The sequence below is a fragment of the Bubalus bubalis genome, chromosome 3 (assembly GCF_019923935.1).
Source record: "Bubalus bubalis isolate 160015118507 breed Murrah chromosome 3, NDDB_SH_1, whole genome shotgun sequence".
In the NCBI taxonomy this organism is placed as follows: domain Eukaryota; kingdom Metazoa; phylum Chordata; class Mammalia; order Artiodactyla; family Bovidae; genus Bubalus; species Bubalus bubalis.
In genome coordinates this window covers 27,538,389-27,556,038 of record NC_059159.1, presented here as the reverse complement: position 1 = coordinate 27,556,038, position 17,650 = coordinate 27,538,389, and the positions used below count along the sequence as shown (strand labels likewise).

The following is a 17,650-nucleotide window of genomic DNA, read 5'->3' as shown; positions in this document are numbered from 1 at the left end:
AGAGCATGAAAGCGGTAAAGTTGGAGCTTGAGGAAGATGGAAAAAGTTTAGAAAAACTCCACTATGTGAAAATCAGAAGGATATAAGTAGAGTTCCTACTGAATAAGATTTAAAGCTTAGCCGAGACTAGATAGTTGAATTGTAAAAGAGCACTCAGCCCCCCCGTTTGATGCCACAGAAGAAAACAGCCTTGGCCATCGTCAGGAGTATGTTTTCCTTAGACCTCTACAATTACTTCTCTGTAACCATGCTTTTATTTCTGGCACACAGTAGAATTTATACAGATTTTTCATTATAATTTCAGTTATTTAAGACAGTTCAATAAACATTTCTCACTTTCACGAGATCTTTATGTAATAGATTTTGCATTCTTTTAGAATGTCACTTAAAGGATCATTTTTATAATAGTGGTACCTAATTTTAAATACTTGCAATTCTCTTAATTTAAAAGGTGCTGGCTGATGGATTCCTGATGATAGGGATCGATGGCTCAGAAGCAGCAGATGGATCTGACTGGTTCTGTTATCATGCAACCTCCCCTTCTATTTTCCCTGTTGGTTTCTGTGAAATTAACATGATTGAACTCACTCCACCCAGAGGTACTTTTTTCTAATATATACCTGGGTATTCATCCTTGTTTTCTTTTTACAAGGTACCTGTTTACACTGTTTACCACAGCCCTAGATTTCTTTTTTATTTTTAGCCCTAGATTATTTGCTGTATGAAAATATATGTATATATAAACATATGTGTGTTACATATGTATATATTTATATCAAGAGCTGTGGGGTGTCTGAAAACATAAAGACCTGTAACCTAGCTAGCTTTAATAAATTGGTGTAGAATTTTTCCTGAGCATTTGTACATTTTATAATAAGAATTGGTATTCTCATCCCTGTTGAGATGATGATGTAGGCTCAAAGGGCTATCACATACATAAACTTTTTTTAAAAAATAGACTTTAGCCTTTGAGAGAAAGCAAGTTTTCATGTTTAGATTACTGTATGAGGAAGCTCCCTGGCATTCCAGTTGTTAGGACTTGAGGCTTTCACTGTCAGGGCCCTGGGTTCAATCCCTGGTTAGGAAATTAAGATCTCAGAAGGCAGGTGGTATTACCAAAAAAAAATAAAAATTACCATATGACTTTTTTTAAAATGACACCCTTAAATAGTTCATATGGCTTAACCAGTGACTTTCCTAATTTCAATATCTGAGCCTTGGATTTTTCTCTTAAGGAGAAAAGCCAAAACAGAAGACTGTAAAAACAGTATTTGCCCAGCTACTGTTCTTTCTTACAAAGAAAGAAAAATATTACTGAAAAATATTAAATGTTAGACTATTCTAAGCCTAGGATTGAAAAGCAAAAGTCTAGTTCTTATAGGATACGTGGGTGCACCTGTTTCTGTCTAGAAAAACAGGAAGAGCCATATAACAGGGAAGAATTATTGTACTCTACAGCATTAGCTCATGAGATTGTAATGTGTACTGAATTACTTTATATCTGCATTTTTATATTACACTAATTTTAAATGAACTTCTAGTTAAACTAGTTGTGTTTTCCAGGTTACACAAAGCTTCCTTTTAAATGGTTTGACTACCTCAGGGAAACTGGCTCCATTGCAGCACCAGTAAAACTGTTTAATAAGGTAAATTTAAATAAACACATACATATTAGTTAAACAGTGTAGGTATTTCCTTTACATAGGAGTTGAAATTTGTTTCCAAACTTTGTTTCATTATTAGGAATGAATGCAGTTCCTAACTAGTTCTTACATGCTTCACCTTCATATGTTTCAGTAAAGGGTTTTTTTGGTCTAAATTGTTAATTGGTTATGTTACTTCTCTTTTTTTCTTTTCTAGTGATGATGGAGTTATACATTCTTCTTTTCACCAGTGTTAATGTTTTGCTTCTCCTTGTTAGGATGTTCCAAATCACGGATTTCGTGTCGGAATGAAATTAGAAGCAGTGGACCTCATGGAGCCACGATTAATATGTGTAGCCACAGTAACTCGAATTATTCATCGTCTCTTGAGGATACATTTTGATGGATGGGAAGAAGAATATGATCAGTGGGTAGACTGTGAGTCCCCTGACCTCTATCCTGTAGGGTGGTGTCAATTAACTGGATATCAACTACAGCCTCCAGCATCACAGTGTAAGTTGGTATAAGAAAAGGTGTCCTTTTGTAAAAATCAGCAATTCTCCAAGGACTATCACACATAAATCATCTTGTGAGCTTACAGGACAAGAATATACCTATGTCTGATTGGTTGCCAGGTAAGATCTTACCTGATAAGACTCAACCATGATATCACAGAATCAGACCATGTGTGCCATGGCAGTGTGAACTCAATAGTTAGTTGCTTAATGACTATAGCACAACATTAAGAACACCCACCGAAGTAAATTAGACTTCCTTTAGTGAGTTTAAAGTTACAGGCTAAAATTTATTAACATATACAAAGTGCTTATTGAATAAATAATGGAATCTGGTATTGAGGTTCATGGTTTTGCAGGAACAAGTACCCTTATTTTCAAAGCATTGTGTACTTTTATAAACATCATGGTCTTGGTAAAGGTAGTTCATCTGAGTTGTATCGAGAGTTGTAAGAAATTATCTGATAACCAATTTTCTTCTTTATTTTTCAGCATCAAGAGAAAGCCAGTCAGGTTCATCAAAACAAAAGAAAAAGACTAAGTCCCAGCAATACAAAGGACATAAGAAAAGTGGGTCACCACATGGTGTTTATATACATTTCCTAACTTGTTAACCAACTGGGGTCTTGGTATCCTTGCATAGAAATGGTATCCCTTGTGAGAGCTGATAACTGTGCATCCTGTATTATGCTTAAAGGTGCAGTATGCCATAAAAGGCAGACTTTTTAAAAATAAGAAGCACTTGTCTTTGATTGACAGGAGAAATTATTACCATAACATTTAATAGATGGTAAAGAGTAGAGTCTATGAATGATTCTTGAAGTAATATGTAAACCTGAAAATTAGTCCTTTTTAAAAAATTTTTTATTAAAAATAAAAACAGATGTTTGGTGCTTACAGTAGACTTGGAGACTAAAAAACCTATCCTTCTAAACCAAAAAACTCTTCCTAAAATGGTACTTAAAAGAAATTCAAGTTAAAAAAATAAAAGAAAAATGAAATTCAACTTGATAGCTAATGAAATCAAGCTTAAGCAAATCTTAATATGCTTTCTGACAGTATTTTACCTTACAATGAATGATAACTGGCCTTAATAGCCAAAATAATATAAAATATATTGATAGCTCTGATTCTTTTAAAATCTTTCCCCCTCCATCATAGAAAGCTATAGATTTTTTTCTCTTTGTGAAAGTTGTCATGGAATATTTCATCCTAAGATAAAGTTATTTTGTTTTTCATTTTTTTCCTGGGGACTTATAGCAGCCACTGCAGCGTGCTTAGTTTCTTCCTACATGAAACCCAAGTCGGTCTCACTATAGTGCTAACCATCAAGACCTATCTCTTACCGTCTTTTATATTGTAGACGTAAGCCTCTGTAGACCCAGAATTATTTTGCTTACTGGCTGCTTACCATGGTTGATATTTACCTAAAAGAACTCCAGAGAACATTGCCAAACCAGGCAGATTAAAATGATTTCCAGTTTATCAGAAACTGATGAGCAAGAAGTCATGTGGTAACTTCATGTCAGTGGATTAACCACAGCTGGTGTGATCATTGAGCTTTCTCTAAGACTGAAGTAGTACAGGCTGCTTTGGCCTGTCTTTACATTTAACTGGACAAGAATTTGAGATTTCAGAATTTTCTTTGCAATGTGTTGAATTTAAGAATGTTTTTTACTACTCAGTGACTTTACGACATTTTTTAGAACAAACTTCTGAGCATTGTATACACGGTTCACATACCTCTCTCAGTGTGACTCTTACTGGGTTTGTTATAGTTTATGGGGTGTAATCATTTTGAATTAATAGGCTAGGGACATGGGAAGAAATATGAAATTAATGAAGTGATAATATCAGTGTCCCAATTTTTAGTGACATTTAATAATGTGTGTCACTAAATGTCCCATTTAGTGACATCATCAGATTTCTGGATTAGCTGAAAAAATGAATTTAAACCTAGAACATATTATTTAATATTTTAATAGCTCTTAATATTGCGACATCATCTCTAATGCCTTTAAATTGTCTTTTGGACATAGAAAAGAAAAAACTATGGACTCACAGTCCCTTATTAGAAATCCTAGAGATCAAATGCACTTTGGAATTTAGAATTCTGGGGTTTTTTTTGAAAGAAGTACAGTGTGTGTAGCATATATTATGTAACACCCCTTGCAGACTCTGCAGCACTTTGAAGCAGAATATATATAAATAGTAACATTTAATGGGCCAAATAAAGATTATTATAAATAGTATCACCAAGTGAGGTCTGATTTTGTTGCCCAAAAAAAACTGAATTTCGGAATTCAGGATAAGGAATTGCAGTCATCTGTGAATGAAAAGCATTCTTCGTTTTAAGATACTATCTATTCCTTTTATTTTTTCACATTACTTAGCAAATAGTTTATTAGAAATTTCAAAATAAGAAAGAACCTGGGGTCCAGGAACCTTGAGTCATCCATTGCATGCAGATTTTTATCAGTCAGACACAAAACCTTTTGTTTTTAAGTTTATCTACAGATTATTATATCCTGGCTCTGTTGTTTCATCTTATGACTCTGGTCTTTCTACAACCTAAAATCATCTGCTGGTATGTTCTTTGGTAGGGCTTATTTTTTACAAAAATAATTGATTGACTTCATTGTTCTAGCCTGTTTTTTAATTAGCTGTGTTCATGCTGTAAAGGGATAACTATTAACTAGTGCTTTCGAACAATATGAAGAACGTTCTGTCAAGAGAATCATATAGACTGTTGTATACATACGATCTGTCCAATCTGAAAAGTGTTTTTTTCCTCAAAGTTTAATAATTCTAGAGCAGGAAATCAGCACTCATTTCTGTACCATCTTCAGGGGCTATTGTAAGTAGTAGAGAATTGAAGATTCTCCTTGCATTTTTACCTCCCAAGTGTGTAGTGCATTTAGACTTTTTCATCTAAATGAATGCTACAGGTGATTTTGGTTTGAGAGTTGAATGTGTACTCATAGGAACTTGATTTCCAGATCATTTTACATATTAATACTGTCTGACTTAGATTTGTCTTTTAGTTCTGATTTTGCAAAGCAAATTTCTGATTGTTCTTTCCTGAGTTATGTTAACTCTGGAATAAAACAGGTATAACTTATAGTCACAAAGATCTGTAAGTATCCTTCAATTTTTAACCAGATAAATGCGGTATGCTTGATCAGTCTTTGCAAAGCTTAGAGTATTTTTTTGTTGGTGGTGAAAGTATTGTAAAAGTCTTTGAAGGCCTATGTGTGCTAATGAAACTATAACCAAAGGCTGTTTCAAAAGAAATTAAATTGCTTAAGATCTTGCAGGCCACGAATCTTTAAATTTTAGAACTGCTTTTCAGAGTAAGAATTTTTTTCTAAAAGAGTGAATTATAAACCAAAAGTTAGGGAAACATATTTCATACCAGTAAAATTCTGCCACTTGTATAATTCATTAATTAAGCTGTTTGATTTCTCCCTGAAGGACAGTGTTTGGGCTTATATGGGCACAGTGAAATACCTACAAGTAGGGCTTTAAAATTCTCTCTGCCTTGGATTTTCAGTCCCCCTCAAACTAAAATTTTACTTGAAAGTAGTTAGCCAGCTGGCTGTGCTCCACACTCAATGCTCTCTGTCATTCATTTTGCTTTGATTAGTTTAAAATTGACCACAGAGTCAAGAACCAGGATTACTAGACTCAGAGAGACTAGAAATAATCTCCCCTATCATCCACCCCCCAACACACACACACACACACACACACACACACACCCACCCACCCTTGTTTCTCACACACATCCTTGTTTTCAAAAATACGAACCTTGCATAGTTGGTTCTCTTTTCACAGTATCCTCTGCAATACAACCTTTCCTAGTTATGATACACTTTTCTTCCCACGCATGTAAGTAAAAGCTTACTTTAGTTTAACTTGATATTTAGAGAGGAAGATGCCAGTTGGGAAGAAGCCTGTCAGTTTGTCAAGCCTGCCCATGACAGGTGGGGTGCGGAGGAGCTTCTCTGGTGACGAAGAGTTGACTCCTCCTCCATATCGAACCCTTCCAGCACAGACAGCCCCGGAGGCCTTCCCACCTCCCCGCACTAGCCAAGAGTTCAGTCCCAGCCTCAAAACAGGTAATTAGTCACATCAACACTTCAGGTACTGCAGAGGGTCAGAGCCTGGGTTAGGGTGGTGGGAGACAAAGCATGGTCTCGCATGGCAGATGCTGACTCATCAAATTTTTCTTTATCTTTCAACTAAAAAATTCATTTTCACTAGTCCTTGGTAATTACTTCACTAAAATGAATAATCAGGAAAGGATTTTTATTTTGTTATAAGCCACTTATGAGCTTCAAATTCAGTAAAGCTGTAATTTCAGCTTACGGAATTTGTGGGATAGCTTGTACTATTTCATGGTTTTGTTAAAATGGTTGAACATTTTGCATTGCAGAATTCTGTGTGACTTGACTTCAGGGAGAAATATGCAATAAGGGATCAGTATGATTAATCAGATCCAAAAATGAGGCTTTCTTCTTCATAGCATTCCATTAGCATCTCATTCAGTAAACAGATGTGTGTTGTATTCCTGTGTAATTTTGGTTCTGGTAGTAACATTTACCACAATCTTAGTTGAATAACATGAATTTGGAAATAAAATACCTGTATAATTTTGGTATTGCATTTGAGTGAAATATATTTCTGTATGAACATGAAATATGTACGGTGATTAATGTTTAATTCAAGTTGAATTGGTTAGGATAAGTTGGTAGAGTAAGGAAGACTGCCCTTTGTCCTTGCTAAGAACAAACATGTTACCATAGAATGTCAGAGGATCTTCACTTACATATGATGAATCTTAGACGTGAGTACAGACCAGATGGCATCAAAGTGGTATCTAATTTGGCATATATTCTGCCATGTGTCCTACCTATTGCTTGTAAACTACATTTTTTCATCTAATTTTTGTTCTTTAAAAAGCCTTGCGTTCTTTCAAATCCCTGTTGAAACCCTGATGAGACTTAGTGTCTAGCTCTGTTTTCTTCTCATTACTGTTTGCACCTGAAGTTGTCATCAGCCTTTTTCTTTTTTCTTTTCTTTTTTTTCATTTAAGGATGTGTTCTTTAGCTTTTGCCTTCTTAAACAGTATATTAGGTGATCTTTATCCTTCCCAGTCTGTTTCTCTGAAGATCACTCTCATATCTTTATATCTAGAAAAAATTACAGTACCTCTTTTGTGTAAGAAATGGATTAGGACTGCAAATCCAAGTTTATCTGCTCTTTAATACTTTCAGATATCAAGAGCATTTCAAAAAAAAGAGCATTTCAGCTCCTTGTTTGTCTTTTTAACTTTTTTTTTTTCCTCTTGTACTTGTTATTATGAAAGTCTTTTATAACTTAATTAACTGTAGATATTGTGAACTCTGGATATATTCGATTTTTACTGCATTTTAGATGTTTTGTTTTATGCATTAGACTGATTTTGAAGGTGTATGTCACATTTTGTGAGAAAACTTGACTTTTAGGATTGGTAAAACCGAGGAACTTGGAGTAGACATACAGGGTAGAGCCCACAAGGCCTCCTAATGACTTCCCTTTCCTCTAGACTTTATCATGTGTGTTTTCTGAGCTGGGGGCACATTTGCAGGACTTTTGTGTGATTTTACTCTGGTGAAACTGTGTAGGGACTGTGTTGCTGGCCTAACTATAGTTGGTTTAGCTTTTGCAAGAGTTGACTATTTTTGGACTTCTAACTAGAAAAGTGTGATTTCTGTTTATGTCCTGAAATGTTAGTGATTAGAGTCAGCAAAGTAACTTCCTTTTAAAAACAGAGCCAAGAAAATGCATTTGTGTAGAAAGTGACATTAGCCACAGAGTCTATTTTATTTCATCCATTATTCATTGACAATAAGGCCTGTAAAGAAAAAATGATGAGTGTGAAGATACCAGACAGGCTTTATTTTAGTTTCCATGAAAACTCTGAAACTTTAGATAAAACATCCCACATCTCAGTGAATGTTTCATGTTTATCTTGAGTTATATTTTTTAGAACATTGTTTCCATATATTAACATGAGTAGAAGCATAATCCAGAACTTTGTTGTTAATAATAAATGCAAATAGTTTCAGGATGTGCTTTAGAATCTGTTTAATTTTCTTACATTAAAAAAAAAAAGGCAAAAACATCCATTTGAATGGAGCATATTTGGTCTTGAAGCACAGTAATTGTTTTCTCATTCATTTAGCCATCTGATCATCATATAACAAGATATTGTTTTAATCAACCTTTTATTGTGGGTACTGCACCTTTAATGAAATTTGTTTTTTTTTCCTTTTCCATGTGTTTATTTTCATGTCCAAATGTCCTTAGCAATTAATGCATGTTGGTTTGATTTGAAGGATACTGTTCTGTGTTTGATATCCTCCATAAAAGCATTTTTTTCATATTAAGTAATTTTTAAACGATTTTTTAAAGAAAGCAAGCAGTCAGTCGTGTTTACTTTACCTTTTAACAGTCTGATTGGTATGTGTTTCGCTATTATTATAGAAATAGTGTATTCACTTTTCTGTCTTTGGACTTAAATTTTTTAACACCATTACCAAAGCAGAATAAAATGAATTAGCATATCTCAGAAGATTATGCTTGTTTTTACTTTCTTCCATATTTTTTAAAGATTATTTATTTATTCTTGGCTGTGCAGTGTCTTCATTGCTGTACAGGCTTTTCTCTAGTTGTGGCGAACAGGGGCTCCTCTCCTGCAGTGCACAGACTTACTGAGGTGGCTTCTCTTATTGTGGAGCACAAGCTCCAGGGAGCACCAGCTTCAGTAATTGCAGCACATGGGCTCAGTGGCTGTGTCTCCTGGCTCTAGAGCACATGCTCAGGAGTTGTGGCACACAGGCTTAGTGCCCACAGCATATGGAATCTTCCCAGACCAGAGATCGAACCTGTCTTCTGCATTGGCAGGTGGATTTCTACCACTGTGCCACCAGAGAAATGCAGAAGATTATTCTTGAAATTACCAAATAAGATGTCAAAGACCCTTGTTTTTGAAACTAATATTTTATAACTGAAATCAAGACACAAAGTGTTTTTCTATCATTATTTTGACTTTAAAAGTAGCCCTTTTAGGGAATTCCCTGGTGTACAGTGGATAAGAACCCCCTGCCAAAGTAGGGAATGTGGTTTCACATGCCACAGAGCAACTAAGCCCATGTCCCACAGCTCCTGAAGCCGGCACACGTAGAGCCCATGCTCTGCAACAGAAGCCAGCACGATGAGAAGCCCACGCACGGCAACAAAGACTAGCCCCCGCAAGCCCAAACCAGAGGAAGCCCGTGTGCAGCAATGGAGACCCAGTGCAATCCAAAAAAATTAATCTTTTTTAAAGTAAGAAAGTAATTTTTTCTTCACAGAGTTCTAATAGGAAGTAGAGGGTGGGCTTCAGGGCAAGTATTTAGGGCAATCTGAAGTTACTGGCGAATTGTGTTGAGGGTAACTTAAGAGATGTTTATAAAAGAAGATAGGAAAATCTGAGAATTAAACTGCCTAAACTTTTGCCTAAGACCAGTGCTGGGACGAGCAAGAAAAAAATTTTTCTTTCTCTTCTTGCTTGTCCATGCATTACAAGGAGCCCTCCTGCCACTAAAAATGCTGACTAGCATGACTTCAGTGGCTACCAAGAAACCTAAACCCCACTGAAAATAATGGAAACTGGAAAACATTTGTCTATAAAAATAAAGACCTATTGGAACATGACCTGTTCATAAATTGAGGACTGCCTATACTGTTGTTTCTTTTCATTAAAAAAAAAAATCTTCAGATAAAAATTTGACAGGCAGTAAGTACTATTAAGTGATCCCATTGGTAATGTTAGCTGTTTTGTTTTTGGTTTCTCTTTTAGCTGCACTGCGAGGCTTGCAGGATCTTAGTTACCCAACCAGGGATTGAACCCATGCTCTCAGCAGTGAAAGCAGAGTCCTAACCCCTGGACACTAGGGAATTCCAAGTGTTAGCTGTTTTATACCAGTGACTTGCACACTGCTGATGTCAATTTCTGTTTTACCTGAAATGATTACTTAAGTTTTTCTTGATTTTAGTTTTAATACAGATGTTTTTACTATTGGGTTTATTATTTATTTTTATAAATATATAAATTATATGTAGATCATATATTTTATGTTATTTTTAATACTATTTTAAAATTAGGTTTTATCTTTTTTTTATGAAGCATCTTTAACAAAGGTATTCCTTGGAGATAACATATTAAAGTCATATTTATTCTGTTACTTAACTGTCCAAAAAATACATCATTTATATAGGCATTGACATAAAAGTGAATACTTAATCATGAGAAAAATTCTAGTCAAATTAGTGATCACTATCACCTTCAACATTTCATTGACAGTGTTCATTTATGCAGTGTCCAATTTGTAGTGTTGTTCTTTTTTGAAACTTTTCTCAACTACAAATATACTTTGAAAATTAAAAGTAATTAAATGCTCCTCCTTCAGGGGGAGTTAGTTTTAAAATTATTGAAGACATGAAGAAGCCTCTTATTAACTATAAAGCTGGTGGAACATGAAGATTAAAAGCAATCTGAATATTCCAGAAAGACTTAATAACATCTTGTATATTTCTCTCTTTCTTGCAGTGACTGCATTGCAGCTGAAAGAGGAGCTGATGGATGGAGAGGATTATAGTTTCCTCCAAGGAGCATCTGATCAGGAAAGCAATGGCTCTGCCAACTTTTACATCAAACAAGAGCCTTGAGGTTGCTCAGAAACTGAGGGTGGGAGGGAAAGAATTTTACACAGGACTGATTTTATAATCAATCCAGCTGTACAGCGGGGCTATTCTACTGGGACATTTTGCTAAACATAGAAAATTTCAGTTCCAGATTTTTCAAGTGGGTAGGGAAACTATTTTAGCCTTGGGGGAAAATTTTTCAATTTATAAAGATGGACAATTTTTGTGTTGTATTTGAAGCTTTTGAAAGAATTTTGTAATATTTTCCAAGTTTGGATTTATGTGCATTGTTAACAAGAATTGAAATTCTAACTTTTTTGGTAAGATTAAAGTTTAGGTAGCAGGATTGAAGGAAATGACTTAAGAAAGATACTGTTGTAAATGCAAACGAACTGTCATTACTAATGAACCTTTTTGGTACCTGTTGGGAGATTTTGGGATTTTAGAAGTTAGGCCAGTCACATCTCCAGCTTCCTCTGCTGCAGAATATGCAACTGAATCCCCCCTGTGGAGAGCTCATCACCACATAAATCATGGAAGGGTAATTAATTCTGCTTGTTGGCATTTTATTGCAGCCCATTTTAAATATTTGTACAGAAGTGTTTCATTCTGTGAAAATTTATTTAGAGTTCTATATGAAACTGGAAGAACTCTGGATACTTTATATGTTCTCTTTTAATTAAAAATGAGTAAAATCATCCTAACACTAAAATGTTAAACTGGAATGGTTGACAAGATATACAAGATCTCGGTCTACATGTTGAGGGATTGGGAAAAATGCAATATTGTCCTAAGTTTATTTTATTTTCCTTACTAAAAAATATCCCACAAAAGGAATTCTCATTAGTTCTCTGCCATTTCTCTCCATCTGTGAGATAATACTTGTATAACTACACCCCAAAACTTATGTGTTCTGTATTACCAAGAGAATCAAAATTATTTTAACAGTTGTTTAAAGCCAAGATAAGTCTAGATTTCAAAATCATTCCTGCTCTGCTTTTGACTATCCTGGATTTGTTAGAAAACTAATTTGAAAGAGAATTTAATTTTCTTAAAATTCCATATATATATATGTACGAATTGTCTTTAACTGTATTCAGATTTAACAGTAATAACTGATTTGGACCATTTCAAACATTCCCTGTTTTTAAATTCACATGGCTTCGTTTAAAAAAGGATATAAGGGTAAATTGGTGAAAGGTTTGCTCTCTGCATTTTTCTGACTGAGTTGTGACTGAATGAGAGCTTTAGCATTTACCAGTGAGGTTCATAAACTAAACTCTCAGGAATTAATTGCATCTGTTGTAGAAGTGCTTCTGGGTATTAGCCTGGCCTCTTCAGAGTGGTAATATTAACCATCTCCTCTGGAATATAGGTAGGGCTAATTAGAAATTAATCAAAATGATTAACCTCTACAGTCCTTCAGCCTATGGAATGCTTTAAAAAATGTTAATGGAAAGCCCCAGGAGACCATATTAGGTAAGATTTTTTTTGTTTGAATTTTAAAATGCATAGAACATTAAAAACCAGCAATTTATTTTCTAAAATATTGCTCTACTTTTGGGAATAATAGCATTGGTAATATGCACAGGTTTACCTCATTCTATGCAAGAGGGGTTAATATCATAAGGTTTTGTAGTTGCTACTGGAAGTAAAATTTGTTACTTTATAGTGTAAGAATGTATGGAATTGCATGTCAACATTTCTTAATACTGTCTCTTTAGGGGCATAAATGCAAGTCATATCAATGCCAGGTTGATTCTTATGTGTCAAATATATGTGAATTCAGCTGTTAAATTACTGGATATTTATCTTAAACATTACTGAGAGGGACCTACTGTAAATGTGACATAAACTTCCCAGATCTTCAACTTTTAAGAATCTTCCCATGAACTTAAAGCCTGGAAGACTTCTAAAGCAAAGGTTACAACAGTCGTTATTCTCAGGCTCAGTGAATTTAAACCCAGGACTCCTATTCCGTGTTATGGGCACCAGAAGCCAGTTGTAGCGTGTGCTTTACCAGTACCCTGAGCTTAAGATCTCTATGGGGAACTGAATAAACCAGGAGGGATTTGATTTGGAGCCTGGTAATTAGTTCTGTGAAATGCTCATTTGTAGCCAGATTTTATAAGCTTCTAATTTTACAGCAAAGCCAGGCTGTTTTCAAATTTGCCACATATTATTAATATTTATGAAGTGTTTCTTGTCTTAATCCCATGACCAGCATGGTGATGGTAAGGACTTTGTACCAGATAAACTCGATCTGAAGCCCTCTTCACTGTTCAGGCTCTTCACTCCTACTGCCGAAGGAACAGAAAACGAGTTGGTGGCAGAGGAGATTCATGTCTTAGCCACAACTCCAAGTGTACAACTCAGTAGCCCCGTTCTCTTACGGTTCAAATATACTGCTGACCTTGGGTTCGTTCTTGTTTTTTTTTTTTTTTTTTTTTTCTGTTAGGATTATTTGGGGGTTTTTGGTAGTTTAAACTCTTTAACTTTTTCCTTGCTGTGTATGAGGAAAGCTAAAGCTGTTATCAACTTCTTATTCTATGGATACTAACACGGGTTTTCAGTGTTTGTTTGTTTTTATTATTATTCATTTTGTGTGATGTGAATACCCTCTCCCATCAATATTTGTATTATGGTGCTATATATTTGGTAATGATCCTTTACTATTGGGAAGGGATTTTAAAAATACTGTGATTAAACTGGGTTTCTTCCTTTGATTTTCATATTTTAAATAAAGCCACAGTCATTTATACAAAAGAAAAGCATCTGTCCCTGGGCAAATCTTTTGAGGACAGAGGTCAAAGTAAACTGCATAAGGTTTTTACATCATTTCTGTATGTATTTGATATATAGATCAATATCTGTACAAATTTAATCTTTTATTTTCTTGGTAACTTGTGATCATTGAGAAAGTGAAACTTTCTCATGAAGTGTATATATGGCGTGAAAAATTCCTTTGGAGAAATTTATGTTCCTTTCATTTTTACCAAATTGAAAATTTTCAGCATGGATGTGTTAAAAGCATTAAAATTATAACTTTGTGTACAAAATGAAAATAATTCACTAAATTTGCCCTTTTTTACACAAAATAAAACGTTAAAGTTAAGTTGCACATGAGCAGTTCTTTAATATGCTTGGTATTTGAGGAATTTGCTTTTTCATTCAAAACATTGAATGCCTTATTTTTTCTTTGTTTTTTTGGCCACACCTGGTGGCAGGAGGGATCCTAGTTTCTGGACCGGGGATTCAGCCTGCACCCCCTGCCGTGGAACTGCAGTCTTAACCACTGGACAGCTAGGGGAGTCCCTTGAGTGCCTTCTCTCTTTTTTTTAATATAAATTTATTTATTTTAATTGGGGGCTAATTACTTTACAATATTGTATTGGTTCTGCCACAAATCAACATGAATCCGCCACGGGTGTACACGTGTTCCCCCTCCTGAAGCCCCCTCCCCTCTCCCTCCCCGTACTATCCCTCTGGGTCGTCTCAGTGCACCAGCCCCAAGCATCCATTATCATGCATCGAACCTGGACTAGTGACTCGTTTCATATATGATATTATACATGTTTCAGTGCCATTCTCCCAAATCATCCCACTCTCTCCCTCTCCCACAGAGTCCAAAAGACTGTTCTATACATCTGTGTCTCTTTGGCTCTCTCGCATACATGGTGCCTTCTGTAAGCAGTCAAAGGCCCCAGGGAAAGTTGGATCAGTTCCTCCCTCACAAAACCTGTACTCTGATAAGGTAAGCCAGCAGGAGTGATGAAGAGTTCTGAACGTGTAACAAAAAAATTCCGAGAACAGCCCTGGCACAGAATAAGCCTGTACGTAACTGCTGCTGCTAATTACAAGTACCTCAGCCAGGGTGCTTCGGGATCAGGGATGGGTACCCCCACATTAAAATGCATATCCCAGATCTGCCTCAGGATCTACTAATTGTAGTGAAATTGCTACTAAATGTAGTGAAAGCATGCAGCATATATAAACATGAAATTCATTTGAAACTAAAAAATGACTTAGAAAATGCTAACATTTCTTGAAATTCTTAACTTGAAATTAGAATCCTGACATTTTTTATACCAAGCTGTTGATGTATTTAAAGAATACAAAGAATAGCAAGGAGAGATAAAAAAAAAAAGCCTTCCTCAGTGATGAGTGCAAAGAAATAGAGGAAAACAATAGAATGGGAAAGACTAGAGATCTCTTCAAGAAAATTAGAGATGCCAAGGGAACATTTCATACAAAGATGGACACAATAAAGGACAGAAATGGTATGGACCTAACAGAAGCAGAAGATATTAAGAAGAGGGGGCAAGAATACACAGAAGAACTATACAAAAAAGATCTTCCTAACCCAGATAATCACAATGGTATGATCACTCACCTAGAGCCAGACATTTTGGAATGAAAAGTCAAATGGGCCTTAGGAAACATCACTACCAACAAAGCTACTGGAGGTGGTGGAATTCCAGTTGAGCTATTTCAAATCCTAAAAGATGATGCTGTGAAAGTGCTGCACTCAATATGCCAGCATATTTGGAAAACTCAGAAGTGGCCACAGGACTGGAAAAGGTCAGTTTTTCATTCCAATCCCAAAGAAAGGCAATGCTAAAGAACGCTCAAAGTACTGAACAATTGCACTCAACTCACACACTGCTGCTACTGCTAAGTCGCTTCAGTCGTGTCCGACTCTGCGGCCCACCAGGCTCCTCAGTCCATGGGATTTTCTAGGCCAGGAGTACTGGAGTGGGGTGCCATTGCCTTCTCCACAACTCACATTGCTAGTAAAGTAATTAATGCTCAAAATTCTCCAAGCCAGGCTTTCAACCGTACATGAACCATGAACTTCCAGATATTCAGGCTGGTTTTAGAAAAGGCAGAGGAACCAGAGATCAAATTGCCAACATCCACTGGATTATCAAAAAAGCCAGAGAGTTCCAGAAGAACATCTATTTCTGAAGAGATGGGAATACCAGACCATCTGACCTTCCTCTTGAGAAATCTGTATGCAGGTCAGGAAGCAACAGTTAGAACTGCACATGGAACAGACTGGTTCCAAATAGGGAAAGGAGTATGTCAAGGCTGTATATTGTCACCCTGCTTATTTAACTTACATGCAAAGTACATCATGAGAAACGCTGGGCTGGATGAAGCACAAGCTGGAATCAAGATTCCTGGGAGAAATATCAATAACCTCAGATATGCAGAGGACACCACCCTTATGGCAGAAAGCGAAGAACTAAAGAGCCTCTTAATGAAAGTGAAAGAGGAGAGTGAAAAAGTTGGCTTAAAGCTAAACATTCAAAAAACTAAGATCAAGGTATCTGGTCCCATCACTTCATGGCAAATAGATGGGGAAACAGTGGAAACAGTGACAGACTTCAAAACAGCTCCAAAATCACTGCAGATGGTGACTGCAGCCTGAAATTAAAAGACGCTTACTCCTTGGAAGAAAAGTTATGACCAACCTAGACAGCATATTAAAAAACAGACATTACTTTGCCAACAAAGGTCCTTCTAGTCAAGGCTATGGTTTTTCAGTAGTCATGTACGGATGTGAGATTTGGACTATAAAGAAAGCTGAGCGCCAAAGAATTGATGCTTTTGAACAGTGGTATTGGAGAAGACTCTTAGGAGTCCCTTGGACTGTAAGGAGATCCAACAAATCCATCCTAAAGGAAATCAGTGCTGAATATTCATTGGAAGGACTGATGTTGAAGCTGAAACTCCAATACTTTGGCCGCCTGATGCAAAGAACTGACTCATTTGAAAAGACCCTGATGTTGGGAAAGATTGAAGGCAGGAGAAGGGGACAACAGGATTTTTAGATGGTTGGATAGCATCACTGACTCAACGGACATGAGTTTAAGTAAACTCCAGAAGTTGGTGAAGGTCAGGGAGGCCTGGCATGCTACAGTCCATAGGGTCGCAAAGAGTCAGACACAACTGAGCAACTGAACTGAACTGATTGACGTATTTGTCATTGTCTTATAGTATAGCAGTGTGCACAAAAAACAATGTTGAGAGAATTCCCTGGTGGCATAGTGGTTAGCATTCTGGGCTTTCACTGCAGTGGCCTGGGTTCAATACCTGATTGGGGAACCAAGAATCCCACGGCAAAAGAAACAAACCACACATTGTTAAGTCTTTTATGTGGAAGTGACATAAAAAGCTGTCACTGGTTTCTAAAAACAGCTATTCGTAAACCCACATATTTCTATAATCTCATGTTTAAGGCAAAATCCAAATGATAATGATAGGTACTGTTTGGTATCGTTTTACAACTTTGCCAATCCAGTAAAATTAACCAGACAATATGGATTTTGTAACCACTTAACTACTGCCCAGGGAATAATCATGATAAATATCCCACCCTAGGGTAGAGAGTAAGAAGGGAGGTAGGATTGCAGGGAATATTTGTGTACCAGCCATGGGCCAGGCACTAGGTTAAACAGCTCTACATGCATTATTTCATTTAACCCTGCATTGTCTTGGTATCATCCTCATATTACAGATATCCTTAGGTTTCCATTTTCCACTTCTTCAGCTTGCCCGGTTTGCAGTCAATAAGAGTGTAAATCTGGACAGCTTGACTAGTCTGTTTCATCCTACAAAGTTGCGACAATTTTTTACAGAAATGTGCATGTCTGCATCTGGTGTTCATTATCTCCTCATTAGTTTCCTCAGATACACAGTCAGTGCCGCACTTGTCCTCTTCAGCCTCGCTGCTTTCCTTCTCGTCTGGAAGTA

General features: G+C 36.2%; 1 protein-coding gene across 24 annotated transcripts in view; it reads left to right on the top strand.

The window, feature by feature from the left end:
• The window catches only part of MBTD1 (mbt domain containing 1), a 67,911-nt gene extending 53,905 nt beyond the window's left edge, over positions 1–14,006 (top strand). For 22 of the 24 annotated variants that reach the window (XM_025280382.3, XM_025280379.3, XM_044939122.2 and 19 more), the window contains 6 exons: positions 452–599; positions 1,564–1,646; positions 1,922–2,156; positions 2,651–2,728; positions 6,088–6,279; positions 10,797–14,006. In XM_025280382.3, coding sequence (XP_025136167.1) covers positions 452–599; positions 1,564–1,646; positions 1,922–2,156; positions 2,651–2,728; positions 6,088–6,279; positions 10,797–10,915 — 855 coding nt within the window. In that variant the 3' untranslated portion in view covers positions 10,916–14,006. The remainder of the gene's footprint in view (positions 1–451; positions 600–1,563; positions 1,647–1,921; positions 2,157–2,650; positions 2,729–6,087; positions 6,280–10,796) is intronic. The other 2 variants (XM_025280384.3, XM_025280383.3) reach the window with 1 other exon arrangement.
• The last annotated feature ends 3,644 nt before the right edge of the window (positions 14,007–17,650 follow it).